Raw genomic sequence first — 15379 nt, forward strand, 5'->3', positions numbered from 1 at the left:
AAATAATTAAAAAATGGTAACATGTAAAAATCATTTTCCACTGATGTCACCATCAGTGGAACCTTCCAGTTCCAAAAAAGTAAAAAAACAAACAAACAAAAAAAAAATATATATATATATATATATAAAGTCCTAAAATTAGCACTTTATCTAAACGACAGACATGTTAAATGCCCATGGGGTGTCTACTTTTAAAAAAATGTATGATTTGATGGGGTAAATTGCATTGACCAGGTTCAACAATGTCCCAATTAACACCAGGGGAAGGATGACCATATGTCTAATTTCCAATTTAAAAAATGCACACATCCCAAATGTGGCCTTTCAGCCCCCAAACAACCCTACAAACCCATCCATGTGGGGTATCACTGTACTCAGGAGAGGTTGTGTGGCAGTGACATATACCAGTAGCTGTAAATTCATACCTAAAGTACAACATGTGTAGGAAAAATAAACACAAAAAATACTACTAAAAACTTTGACAAAGGCTGGTGGTAAAATGTGTGCATGCAAAGAGTTAAAATACCAGCATTTGAAAAACCCTGGGGTGTCTAGTCTTCAAAAATATATGGTTTGATAGGGTAAATTGTATTGGCCAGCTTCAGAGATACCCGAAATAGCACAAAACACAAAAACATTGGGTATTTCTAAACTCAGGACAAATAGTAAAATCTAAATAGCAGGTTTTTTCATTAGCTTTTATAGATGAGTAAAAGCTTTTTCAAGTAAAAGTCAGAAAAAGTCATTGTTTCTCAATTTTTCACCATATTTTATATTAATGGTAAATTATATGATACAATCAAAACAATGACATCTAAAGAAAGCCCTTCTTGTCCTAAAAAAAAAAACTTGTAATCAGTGATGGAGAAAAAAGAACATTACAGCCATTGTCACAAAGGGATTAAGTGATAGCTTTTGTAATGAGAATGGTTTCCTAGAAAAGAGCTCTACTTTTCATTGAGAAAAAAATACTATGTGTAGTGTAGTTGGGTTAAAAAAAAACGAGGGGGGATAATTACAGTTGACCAAAAAATGAAAACCCTTGAATCCTCAAGAGTAAAACAGTGAAAGATAGCTTGGTCCTAAATGGGCTAAACAAACCAGTCTTTCAGGTATTTGGGTATTAACCATTACATATTGCATTGTACCTTTGTTTCCGTTCTGACAATAAGCACAAATGAAAAGATATGAGCATTCTACACAATAAGTTCTGACCTACACATTTACACTGTTTACATGAGGCACCTTGTCGTTTTTGTCACAATTAAAAGATGGCTTTCCTTTATGCTTATTTAATATTTTATCTACATTTCAGACACTGGTCTTTGCTTTTTGTTTATCCTTTTGGTTACATTTCACCTAATATTCCTGGCCTACGCTTATCCGTTACTAATTAACTGACACTGACTGGGGACGCAACGATGAGTCCAGAGTATAAAGATCAGTTGGTGTAGCGCCATTTTGTGTCTTCCGGATCCTACCTCTAACATGAGACTCGATACACTGACTGGGGACATTATTATTATCGCCTTGCTCATCTAAAAACATCACGTTACCCGACAGAACTGAAAACATAGTACTTCTGTCAGAAACGCGTTCCCGCCCCTTCGTCTGTCACTATCGCGCATGCGCAGTCAGTAAAAAGAGCTGTATACGCATGTCAATTTGGTACGTTTAGTTCCTGAAACAGGAAGGGAAATCTTGTGCAGACTCCGTGGCTGTAGGGAACGTGGGGTGAGTAATGTTTAAGTCGAGTTCAATTTTACTCGGTTATTGCCGTTTGTTGCTGCAAGGCTATTAAAACAATGTATAATGCCTTGATAATGTTTTAGGTTAGGTAATGTGTATATTAACTGCTCAATGTTGCCTGGTTATCCTTATAAGAATCAGATATTGACACTTCATTTGGAATCAAATGCATCATTAAATCCAGCAGCAGTGGTTACTTATAAGAAATGCCTTATACATCTCAACATTTATCCGTCTGTTTCAAAGCCCATGGATAAGCTTGTATTTCAATATTTAAATGTTGCTTTAAAAATATGAATGGCACACAAACTATAGCTGAGAAGGTTAATGCATATTTTTGTCTTCAGAATTATATGATCTGAATGTAACGTATTCAAGGCAAATTGTAACTTAAGCACGCAAGTCGTTATTATACTAAAAACTGAGTTAATAGAGAATAATCATATCTTAAAAGAGCAAGTTCTGGCTACGCCGGCTTGCTAGAACCGTAATCCCCAGAACTGTTGCATGTCCCAAATCTTCCATGAAATAATAATTTAATCAAGTGAAATTTTGCCAAGAACACTTAACTGTCATGTGACACATAAGCGGGCACAGCTGGGAACAAAAGTTGCTTATGTAGTTTTTACGGAACAATCTACTAAAATTTATTTGCTTCACGTACCACAGAATGCTGTTATTGTTTGCTATGAATACATTGGCACCCTTTTAAACGACAGTAAGAATGAGTGGATGAAAATGTCTTTATATGTTCTGCTCCACTGTCTCATATTACTTTGCAACTGCTTGTCCACCAGCCTTGAGAGGACAAGCCAAAGTAAAAGGCCAAAATGGGGAGAAAAAATAAACAGTCACAACCCTCAAACAAATCTTTCAGCAAATAAAGGACAAATCCTTGCACCGCTGCAGATCAATACTGAATCCAAATGAACAAGTGAAACAGAAAAAGGAAAAAAAAAAACACGCTCTGTGCTCGGTATAACCAAGTATGGAAACAAATGTGAAAAAAGCTTGAGGCTCAAGTAGTTGAAATCTTTTATCAAATTCTCAAGCAGTAAGTATATTAGAGTGAAAGCAAACATGCTTGTGGAACAAGATATGATGCTCCACATCATACACCTTGCATAGAGAATCATCAAATAAAACATAACAGTAGTCTATATTTATAAATGGATCTACACCATTTCCAGTATTTATTTCATGTAAGTGGCTGTTCTGATTTAACCATTTCCAAGTGGAGTGAATAGATAATCTACAGATTTATTAAATTTGCTACAGACAGTTGAGGACTGTTATTTATCTACAATTATATACCCTTACTGTTATTGTAGATTCTTTTTATGTCCATTGATTTTTTTAGGGCCATTGGATGACTCCTTGTGCCATTGTAGTGTGTGGTGCACCTACCTCCATATTTTGTTCCATTAGTTTGTTTCCTGTCACATTAGGATCTATAGACTAAGGGATAGATTGCAGGTGAGTTGTGGTTTCAACTCTCTCAATTCACCGTTCATTATGAAGGACCAACAGTAGCACGTTTCTCCCCCAAAAAGGGCTGAGCTGGCTCTTTATAATGCATAGTTTAATGGGCGAAAAGACTTTAAAGACTGAAAAAATCTACTGACTTGAGTATACATTGTATTGGGCCAACAGATTGCTTTCTTTAGCAGAAAGCACTTTTATAATGTGGACCTTTATAATGTACAGTGAACTGAAGGAACTCCAACACTTCTCTCCATCAAACTCCTCTTACAACTCTACCTTCGGTAAATAAAACCCTTTGCTATAGTTACATAATTTCACGTAATTATTTGAGCCTCTGGAGCTTTATACATTTGTTTCTATATATGTGTTCAGGTTTCATTATAGTGGAAGCTTGAACATGGATATTTGGGGGGGGGTTCCTTGTCTTGAATTGTTTCTATCTGTCTTTTATTATTGTTTGTTTGTTTGTTTTCAGAATCTGGTACACATACCAGTTCCCTGGAACTAGGAACCTAACAGTTTTGCAGACTTATTCACAAAGAATTCACTATGGCTATACGGGGAGACTTATTTTTTTTATTTTGTTTTACATTAAGTTAATAATAAACTTATATAAGTGTAAAAATGAACTGACAACTCTCTTTTTAAACTGCAGGTGTATGGAAACACAGTCTTCCAGTAGGCTCATATTCATCAATGGGATTGGCAGGTATATGTCCACTTGCCTGCCAGTGCTTGCCTGGTGATATTTGTTAGTTTCTGTTAAAGGAACTGTCCCACTATCTTACTCTGTCTGTACCTAAAGTTTTAAAGTAACTTCAATGAATGTACAGAAAGGTAGTTTAGCTTGTTAATCATAGTATCCATTACTTTAGTAAAGAAACCAAATGGCACTAAGTTTATGATATGACATACGTTTGCGTAACGTAAAGTGCTGGGGCACTTTTTCTGTGTGGTCCCCTCAACACATTTGTATCCTGTGTCGTAGTCTTTAATTATTTCATAGAGCATATGTAAAGTTGTGACCATATGTGCGGAGATGTTATGGAACAACCTTGCACATGCCTAGTGATACATAATTACATAATACATAGCAACAGATGTCATTATTGTCAGCTTTATAGATCCCATGTTTAACCATAACCTGGTGGTCCTAATGCATTGCAATGGTATACATTACGCTCCTGATGAAGGTTAAAGATCAAATATAACCCCTCTGATCTAATAGTATATTTCAGTTTGTCATTTACTGTTAAATATATAAATCTTAAATAGATTATGAGCAATTTCATACATGACTTAATTAAGTAGTGGATGCCTGTACACCTTTTTTTTAATCTTTTTTTTTTTTTGCTTCTTTTATAGCCCTGAAGAAATGTAATGTTGATGGAGCAATGTCATAATGTTAAGATTTCGCAGAAGAACATGTATTACCTTGGGGGTTTTCATTTTGTTTGTGTGTTCTGTTATGATGGGATTGAAAACACTGAGGCCTGAAAGTGCAGCCTTTGGAAGTCCGTTTGGTCTTGGCCTCTTACCTGAGAGGCGTATTAAGGAATCTGACATACATGTAGAAGAAAAAACTATGACCCAAACAGAAAAGGGTGTTTCACAAACATTGTCAGTTAATCACCTAGAGATGGAAGAGTTGCCATCTCCGAATTATGACTTTCATACTTTTTATTACACGTGGTATGGAAACCCACAATTTGATGGTAAATATATTCATTGGAACCACCCATTGCTAAAACACTGGGATGCCAAGATTTCAAACAATTTCCCTTCTGGAGTACACAATCCTCCTGATGATATTGGAGCAAATTTTTACCCTGAATTAGGACCATATAGTTCCAGAGACCCGTCTGTTGTAGACGCTCACATGAAACAAATGCGATCTGCTTCTATAGGTAATACGTTTATTAAATCTTCACAGGATATTTAAGATTGTGCTATTTACCAATGAAAAGTGACAAAATGTTATCACAATATGTTCAAAAGATACTGTTTTTTTTTTTTATTAAACAAAAATGAAACAAATACAATTCTAATGAAGGAGACAGACCTCAGAAAAACAGAAATCTGTTAAGGTCCTTAATTCTACATAAAGATGAGTATTGCTATATTATGTCTAATGCTGTCATCCACAAAATGTTTGTCCTGAAGAGCACACATTATTATGTATGGGTTTAAAAAAAATTACATTGCAAGTAGATTTGACTGTAAAGAAGAGGATTTTGTATTTCACCAGCTAAAAGTCTGCATCTTTTCTTTCCCCTATGGTTAGTTGCATATATCACAATCCACACTCAACCGTAACTTTGTTTGCCACAGTGAATACGTTTAATATAGCTATGCACTATATATTTTGTATACATTTTATACTCCTTGCTATACCCACCTACTATTCTGTCCAATCATCCGTTTTGGGAATATGCCTTCTCATTTGTTTTTATAAGATGCTGTTCTATATATAATGTTAACCCTATTAGCAAAAAGGCACAACAAATACATTTAATTTGAAACTATGCATATCCTTCTGAGTTACAGTCTGCAGACTACATTTTCTAGTGATTAAAAAAAACTAGATGAGGTTTTCAGGGCAATTGAACGATGGAGGGATTACAACACTACAGAGTTATAATTGCCTTTGTTCTAGCACTTGTGATATTGTAAAAAGTGTTCAGTCTTCCGTTAACAATCAAATATTGCTAGTACGAGAACATGCCAGGACTTGAAACATTAGTTGCATTGGGTTGAATTATAATGACACAATTCATAAAAATGAAAGGGAAAATTGTGAAGTGTGGCCCAAAAAACATAACACTTGTGTTCACATTGCTATGTGTTAGTCTGTGCCCTCCACAAAAAAAAAAAAACATTTACCTTTATCCAAGGATAGCCAACAGCACTCCTGCAGTGAGACCCAAAATTATCTGGTCCTGCATGTCCAAGCATATTTTGTTTAATGATCTTCGGAACGGCATATTAAAGATATTTGGGTATTAATTGAGCATTGCTGGCACAGCTGTTTCACTGAAGGTGTTGAAGGCCAAACAATAATAGTAATATTATGTAAATATGAATTGCAATGACTGGATAAAGACAAAGGCATTCAACATGTGATAGTCTGCCCTGCATGTACTATACTGGAACCATACATTAAGTGTTGAGAATCTGTAATAGACAAACAATTTAAGAAAGCCATGGAGATTTTTTAAAATAATGTCTTAATTTTACAGGTGTGGTGGCATTATCATGGTATCCACTGGGTATGAGTGATGACAACGGGGAACCAACAGATGACATTGTACCACTTATTTTAGACAAAGCTCATAATTATGGACTAAAGGTGAGTTTTAACATAGCAAAAAATACTTTAAATACTTTTGAGTTCATGGTTAATTGTTTAAACATTAAACATGCTTTTGGGGGGAATGGCAAAACAACTTTTTGAGCATTATTTTTAGTTTTATTTTGTGTTCATGATCAACTCGTTCACTGTAGAATTATTTGTTTGTATGTGGTATCTGTTGCCTTCTGATTTATATTGAAAAAAACTGTTTCTCACTGGAGCAGGATACATGTCACAAACTGATTGACCTTCACACTGGAATGTTTTATGCATTTGTAAACATTTCTTTATTGATCAAAATGACATGGCTAATATCTCTGGTGGCCCACATCAAAGATTAATTATTTGAATCACGTTTAAGTACTACTTTTATTTTTTCCAAGAGCTCATGTTATTTAATTAGCGCTTTTGCTTATTTTCAGGTTACGTTTCACATTGAGCCGTACAAGGACCGTGATGACCACAGCTTGCGGAGCAATGTCATTTATATTATTCATAAGTAAGTAGTTTGATGAAATTTGTTCCATGTATTTCCTTCTTTCTAATTTTTCACAGTGCTTTTATTAACAAGTTCATATAAACTTATTTTTACAAATGAAGAAAATAACAAGTATGTACTACCTTAAAATTTTAAATCAGTAACTTGATACAAATTTCCACATGGTCTATTTTAATTATTAAACCTGTTTTGCATATTGCATAAACAAGAGAAACCAGTGCCAAGGTCTATTGTTTAGTAATACCTAATATGATAAATATCCTAAGGGTCTTCCCAGTGGCTCTTCTCATCCCTGCTAAACCATGAGATGGGATTTATTCTAATACTTGTGGCACCCCAGATCGGACAGAACCAGTTCATATGTTGTAAACAGTAGCCCCTCCTCTAAGAGTTAAATAGTGTATTCTTAATTCCCTTAGTTCAACTCTACGTCCGTGGATAAGTGTTCTCTTCACCATTGTTGATGCTGGATTATATATTATGGTGGGCTACAGAATTAATAAAAGGAATGGAACACTTTAGTTATGAAGAAAATTTAATTCATTTAAATCTGTTTAGTTTAGAAATACGGCACCTCAGAGGGGATATGACAGCATAATATAAATATATTTGGGGCCAATGCAAACCATTGTGTGGAAATCTGTTCATAAACAGGACTATGCATAGGACACGTGGTCACGCATTTAGACTGGAAGAAAGGAGATTTAGTCTAAAGCAGAGGAAAGGGTTTTTTTTACAGTAAGGACAATAAGGATGTGGAATTCTCTGCCTGCAGAGGTAGTTTTTATCAAAGTCTGTAGAGACGTTTAAATAGCAACTGGATGAATACTTGCAAAAACATAATATTCAAAGATATATTTTTTTTAATTCTGGGAAAACAGCTAGTTTGTTGCAAAATTGGAAAGAGCTACAAACTGTTTTTGGAAACATGTTTTTTTTTTTTTATAACCTATGTAACCATGTTGCTTGACCTTTCAGCCACTCCATTTATTGTTTTACTTATGTGTTGCAAAGTGCAGCTTTAGCATATACATAATAATTATTTTATTTATAATTTACAAGACATTTTAAAAAAAAAATGTGTAATAGAATCTGAAATTGTGCTTTGTCTCCTCTAGATATGGGAGCCACCCAGCATTCTACAGATACAAGAGTAGTGATGGGAGGACTTTGCCAATGTTCTACATATATGATTCGTATATCACGAGCCCAGACACATGGGCCAATCTTTTAACACTGTCTGGATCTCAGAGTATTAGGAATACCCCATATGATGGGATTTTTATTGCTTTACTTGTGGAAGAAAAACACAAGTATGATATTCATAGAAGTGGGTTTGATGGATTATACACATATTTTGCAACAAATGGTTTTTCATATGGATCGTCCCACCACCACTGGTCAAGTTTAAAAGCATTTTGTGACACCAACAACTTGATGTTTATTCCAAGTGTTGGTCCGGGGTATGTAGATACCAGCATACGTCCTTGGAATCTTCAAAATACAAGAAATCGAATCAACGGAAAATACTATGAAACTGCTCTAAATGCAGCCTTACTGGTGCGGCCCAGCATTATTTCAATCACCTCTTTTAATGAATGGCATGAAGGAACACAGATTGAAACAGCTGTCCCAAAGAAGAACGCTCTGTATAAATATGATGATTATTTGCCACATAAGCCTAATATTTATCTACAGCTCACCCGCAAATGGTCTGAAAAATTTATCAAAGAAAAAGAACAGTGGCTATTATAAAAAAAAAACAAACAAAAAAAAACCCTATAGAAAACATATCTAAAGCTTTTGATATTGCAGGATGAATAACAGCAGATGCTTTGGTTCATTTACCTGTGGGATAATTTGCTGTTCTTCCAGCCAGGACATCGCTCGGCTATTATCTCCAGAGTTGTCTGTTTCAACTCCTTTTTCCCCCACTGGCAGCTCTGTCCGTTGTCTGGAGATTGACTGATACAGCAACAAATTATGGAAAAATTTGATAAATAAGGGAGTTTGTAAAGAAGTGCATTTTATAAATTTCAGACTCACTCATTTTGTTTCACACATTTTATGCATATAGTAATCACCATAAATACATCTCATAGGTTGCAGTTAAGTGTGCAAATTTAAGATTACAGCTGTAACGTGTTTAAAACATGGTCACAAGTTTATTAAATATATATAATGGTTATGCTATATTTTGGAGATTCTCAGGCAAGTGGAGAACCTTAAGGGAAATAACCACAAGTTAAATAGTGAACAATGCTTGATTTTGATTTAGTTCCGGAATTTAGCACAATGGGTAAGCAGTACATAACAAGTAGTGCATAACAGAATAAATTTGAATTTACAGAAACAAAAGTTAGAGGGCCCTGCTCAAGTGAGTTTACAATCTAGAAGATGAGCGACTCACTTCACTATTAAGTGAGAATAACCTGAATAGTGTGCATTTTTAGAAAAAGTAAATTTCATTCATAAAAGATGTTAGTTTGTCACTGGAAAACTTTCTTTAACTTATTTTATTTTTGTTTACTAAATAAGAGTATTTCTTTTTATTATTTGCACATCTTGTGTATCTTAAGGTAGACCTGTCATCCAGAGGTAACTTTTAGTATTCAGATGCTGTCATCACATGATAAATATGCTGATGTGTTTACTTTAAAGTTTATTGAACATTAATCCCCTTTCCTTTTTCTACCACAATCCATTCAATTCAACAGCAACAAAAATGTAATTGTTACCTTGTAATAATTGCTCATCCATTTTCTACTATAATTCCAACTTCATTACCCAAACAGATAGCCCCTATATGCATAAATGGTTACGCTGCATTCCTAAATTATAATTCCCAATATCTTTACCTCAGCATTATAAATTTGTGGTGAAGAATGTGACATTTACATACCTCTTCAAGATGGGAAATACTTATTCCTTAGTAGTTTAGGTATAAAGGAACAGGTCTGGAAATAAGGAACATATTCCAATTTTTGTTGATGGAGAGTTTTAAACTTTACTGATTTTTGCCATACTCGTTGTCAAGTATGAGTTTATACTACTATGAGTTTAAAGGAACAGGTCTGGAAATAAGGAACATATTCCAATTTTTGTTGATGGAGAGTTTTAAACTTTACTGATTTTTGCCATACTCGTTGTCAAGTATGAGTTTATACTTGCTCTTGGAGTGTAATACCTAAATAATATTTAACAATAGAAACAGAATTTGATGACCTGTAAGAACCATTTCTCATCTACCGTGCCTGTTTTGAGCATATGATAGTTCTGTTTATTGAATTTGCAGAATTAATGTGAAATGTATAGTTAAAAAAGACAATATATATTGAATGTACCAGAAGCTAATTTCTAAGCTTCCATGATGCTCAGTTTGCATTCTTAATTATAAATATAACTATAATAGTTTCTCAACAGCTGGAAAACTACATGTTCATTATCCTATACTAGGTCCATCTACCTTTATGACATATATGCAGACAAACCTTTTTTTCCCTATATGGGTTGCACTTGGCTTTCGCTAAATGTAGGAGGATAACAAAATTATGCCAGTGCCAAAAAAAAATTCTGTGTGGAGTTGGCCTTATCATTGTCATTTTGCATTTTTTATTGTAATCATTTTTAGTTTACTATAAGCAGATTTTAATTGTTCTAATGTTACATTCTGAATACGCTGTTCACACTAAAATTATACAAAGGTTTGTTTTTGCACATTCCAGTAACCTTATGTAAGACTGTAACATTACTTGTTCTTATGGATTAGTCAGACTACTTAAACCATTATACAGCACATGTGTAAAATTCATTGATTTTTGTTAATGTTAATATACTTTTTGGTATGTTTTTAACCACTCTCGAATTTAGAGCCAATAAAATAGCTGCTATGATTATACGTGTGTGTGTTTCTGCTGTAGTTACCATTTAAATATAAAAAAAAATGATCTATATTTGTCTTGGTTGTAACAAAATATTCATGATTGCTTAAAAAAAAAAGTGAGCTGTCTTCCCTTAAGGAACTAACATATACACCTACACCAATCTGCCATAACATTATGACCACTGAGAGCTGAAGTGAATAACAATAATAAACTGCACCTCTTGTGGGGTGTTCCCAGTCAGCAGTGGTCAGTGCCTATCAAGAGTGGTCCAAGGAAAAGCGGTGAACTGGTGATAGGGTCATGGGCGGTTAAGGCTCAATGATGCACGTAGGGGGGGCGAAGGCTGGCCCATTTGGTCAAATCGAACAGATGAGCTACTGTAGCTCAAATTGCTGACAAAGTTAATGCTGGTTCTGATAGGTATCAGAACACACAGTGCATTGTAGTTCCTTGCGTATTGAGCTGCGTAGCCACAGATCAGTCAGGGTGCCCATGGTGACCCCTGTCCTTAGCCAAAAGTGCCTACAATGGGCATGTGAGCACAGAACAATGGAAGAAGGTGGCTTGATCTAATGAATCATGTTTTCTTTTACATCGTGTGGATGATAAGCTCACAAAGGCAGTGTGATGCTTTGGTCAATGTTCTGCTGGGAAACCTTGGGTCTGGCCATTCATGTGGATGTTACTTTGACACGTACCACCTACCTAAGCATTGTTGCAGAGCATGTACACCATCTCATGGACACCGCATTCTCTGATGGCGTTGGCCTCTTTCAGCCAGGTAATGCACTCCGGAATGGTTTGAGGAACACAATGAATTCAAGGTGTTGACTTGGCCTTCAAATTACTCAGATCTCAATCCAATCGAGCATCTTTTGAATATGCTGGACAAACAAGTCCATGGAGGCCCTACCTCGCCACAGGATCGATAAAATCATTCCAGTAAGCTAGGATGTTTAGAAGAACAGTGATGGGGAGAATCCCTGAATGACAATTATGCTAATTTGTTAGCTTGCTTGATGGCACATCACTACAGCCTTTAGTGTGACAGCATGAAGCTCTGAAATTATCCAAACAGTGTTGACTTCAGCTTGTGGATCACATGGAGAGAGCACTGTTTCATTTGAACTGCATATGAATGCTACCATCTTACAGTTATATGATATGTTTTAAACTGTTATCTCTAACGTATTTGTAATAACAGCTTTAGAGAGAAACTGCATGGTTGCAAATAATCTGTCAAACTAGAGGCTCTTGTGCAATTTACTAAATTAACCACTTGATGACAATTGACGGTCCGTGCACCTCACGTGAAAACGGTTGAAGAAAGCAATGTGTGGCCCCTCCCCGGGTTGCACGTTTTTAAAGACTTCAATGGTGTCACTGAAATGCCTCCATAGCGAGGCATACCAGCAACACCCAACATCCACCAACATCCTTCAAAAAAATAAAGTTGAAAAGCGTTCTGGAGAGAACTCTGGCTCCCCTTGCATGTTGAATACAGGTACTGCAGGGCTTGACAAATTTGTTGTGAATCTAGGCGCCAGGTAAAAAAGTTAGGAGCCAGGATTTTTTTTACACTAACAGTTGGTCAGGAGTGATCTGAGCATCATCAGCCCACTTACTAAACTCACAGCATTTGACCTGGAAGCACCCTGGACTTTCAGGTCAGTGCTGTTTTTTTAACCCTTTTAATGCTGATGTTCCATTGGAGCACAGCATTGACTGATATTTAGTCCCCACAAGCTTGTGGGGACAAATGTTAACCCCTGCAATGCCACGAATGTGTCATACACAATTGTGGCATTGAAGGGGTTAACGCTGCACTGTCGCTCTCAGGGAGCGATCAGGCAGCAGAGGGGTGTTGGGGCTGGTCTCCACACTCATGGGGAGACCAAAGAACCCTCTCCCCTGACCCTGAAGCTGCCTCTGGCAGCTGGGACTCAAATTGCTGGTCTATAGACCAGCCATTGCAGGGGGAGTCTCTGATGACTGCTGTAGGCTTCCATGTCTACAGGAATCATCAAAGGGCTTGTGGGGGCTCAATTTTGCTGTTGCTGGTCTGCCTGGGCTTCCAGGCAGACCACCAGCAGCAGAGCCCCGTACAAAACGGGAATTAACCCCTAAATGCCATGGCATTGAAGGGGTTAACGCTGCACTGACGCTCTCATGGAGCGATCAGGCAGCTGGGGGGTGTTGTGTCAGGTCCCACTTGTGTGGGGACCCAATCAACACACAACCCCCTTCCCTGAAGCTGCCTGTGGCAGCTGAAAACGCGATTGCTGGTTTTGCAGCAACCGCGTTTTCAGCCTACAGGCTCACTCGGTGGGAGTGATCTCAGGCTCGGGGGCGGGCTCGGAGTGGCTGTGCTGTCTGCCCAGACTACTGGGCAGACAGCAGCAGTGCCCCCGTGTGGTGACTCAGCCTCTTACATCCACAATTTTTTCTGGATGTAAGAGGCTGACAAAACCTAGGCGCCAGGACAAAATTCTCTGTCGCCATGGCTACCTGGCGCCTGGGATTTGTCGAGCCCTGAGGTACTGCATTCAACCATGCAAGCCAATGGATCAGAGCTTTCTAATCACAATGTAAAAAAAAAAAATTAAAATAAAATATACATATACAATATATATAAAAAATATTTTTATAAGCAAGTCCTAAAATTAGCACTATATTTTCTCACATGGAAAGAGTTAAAATACTGGCATGTTAAATGCCCATGGGGTGTCTACTTTTAAAAAATGTATGATTTTATTGGGTAAACTGAATTTGCCGGGTTCAACAATACCTCAATTAACACACAGGGAAGGAAAGGGTACAAAAAATAAAATCAGCCATTGTCACAAAGGGGATAAAGCATGTAGATCCCAGGAACCATGTTACATCTTCCTAAATATGCAGGAATGATTCCAATGCCATGTTTATTGGGGGATCATGAGAAATGATTCTCTTTTATGTAATGTATTCTGCGCCAACAATTTTACGCATCACTTCTTACGATATGTATATTCAAGGGGTATGACAAAACTACAACTGATGGACTGATACGTTAGGTTTCCCCCTGCTCTCAAGCTCACAACTGAGAGAGAATGTGGAATAAATATCAATGTACACTTAATGCCCTTACTATGCTTCTGGTGGGCATTCGAGCTGGAAAATAAATATCTGAATAACATTTAGTACAAATAACATTAACAAGTAACAGATTATCTCAGTGTTATATTTTGCTATGGTTTTATCTCAAACATCACAGTAACTCATCAAGAGTAGTTATGGGGGCTACAATAGGTTTGGTGCCTATACGCTCCTGACAAGTAAATCCAGCCCCAACAACCCCTTCTGGACTTTAGTTTTTGCTTCTATGCTAAAATATGTTTACTATTTTTATTCTTATTAGTTTTTTACGTAGTCATATAGATGTATTGGAGATTAATTATTTTGTAACATATTGCTTTTTTGCTTTACTTCATATTTTTGTACATTTTATCTACATTATGCCATTTGTTTTTTACATACAGAAAATAATAGGAGCAGCATTCTAAAATGACAAAGATGATCCTTCTCTCCCTCCAATAAATAAAATAACAAAAGCAGTTAAAAATTTGCTAAGCCATGGTATCACGTCACTTTTGATTCATGCTTGAACATCTGTTTGATCAGTATTCTGTTCTGTTGTATTATATACAGAATATATATCTGAAATGCAACATAAAAGGCAGCTTGAACTGCATTATGTCGAGATGATTCATTTAACTGCATTGTACTTCATAAACTTACTGTAAATATTCAAACTATAATAATTTCATAAAATACATTCTTTTCCATGCTAGTAACCAAGATCCACATTTATTTTACAAACTCTGCTCAGACATTTCACTGAAGCATCTTAAACAAAATAGTAATTAGAAGCAAAAAAAATCTTTATTTACTAAAATATAAATGGGGCAGGGCCGGCCCAAGGCAAAATGCTGCCTGGGGCGAATTTTAAAATGCCGCCCCCTCCCTTATCTACCCTTCCTCTCCCTCCGTCCCTGCCGCCCCCCCCCCCTTGTACTTACCTTTCAGCAGTCCTGCGGCGAGTCTCCCTGTTCGGTCTCGGTGCCGGCACCGAGACCGAACAGGGAGACTCGCCGTAGAGGAGAGAGAGAGGGGCGCCGAGCGGGTACTGCGCCCCTTTCTCTCTCTTTCGCTTTAAAAAAACAAAAAAAAAGGGCTTGGGGCGGCTGGAGTGGTTGCCCCACTCGGCTCCATTGTCGGGCCGGCCCTGTCTGGGGGTTATAAGGCATTTATAAAGGGGTAAATAAAATTTACAAAAAATGACAACCATTGTTCACAATCTCCTGTCCCACCCAGGGCAAAAACATTAATTACACGCTCTGATACATTAAGCAAATCTTTACTATTCTTTAC

General features: G+C 36.7%; 1 protein-coding gene across 1 annotated transcript; it reads left to right on the forward strand.

The window, feature by feature from the left end:
- Positions 1–1654: 1654 nt before the first annotated feature.
- Positions 1655–8862, forward strand: MANEA (mannosidase endo-alpha). The gene is made up of 5 exons (XM_053459453.1): positions 1655–1734; positions 4600–5141; positions 6474–6583; positions 7009–7085; positions 8204–8862. The coding sequence occupies exons 2-5, from the start codon at positions 4637–4639 to the stop codon at positions 8838–8840; spliced, it is 1329 nt and encodes a 442-aa protein (XP_053315428.1). The 5' UTR covers positions 1655–1734; positions 4600–4636; the 3' UTR covers positions 8841–8862.
- Positions 8863–15379: the final 6517 nt, after the last annotated feature.

The sequence above is a fragment of the Spea bombifrons genome, chromosome 3, assembly GCF_027358695.1.
Source record: "Spea bombifrons isolate aSpeBom1 chromosome 3, aSpeBom1.2.pri, whole genome shotgun sequence".
Taxonomy (NCBI): Eukaryota; Metazoa; Chordata; class Amphibia; order Anura; family Pelobatidae; genus Spea; species Spea bombifrons.

Bases quoted from the DNA above. Each gene is read 5' to 3' on its own strand.
- MANEA (XM_053459453.1), top strand. From the start codon at position 4,637: ATGTTAAGATTTCGCAGAAGAACATGTATTACCTTGGGGGTTTTCATT. The intron at 6,584-7,008 runs GTGAGTTTTAAC...GCTTATTTTCAG, and splicing joins CTCATAATTATGGACTAAAG to GTTACGTTTCACATTGAGCC. The intron at 7,086-8,203 runs GTAAGTAGTTTG...TGTCTCCTCTAG, and splicing joins GTCATTTATATTATTCATAA to ATATGGGAGCCACCCAGCAT.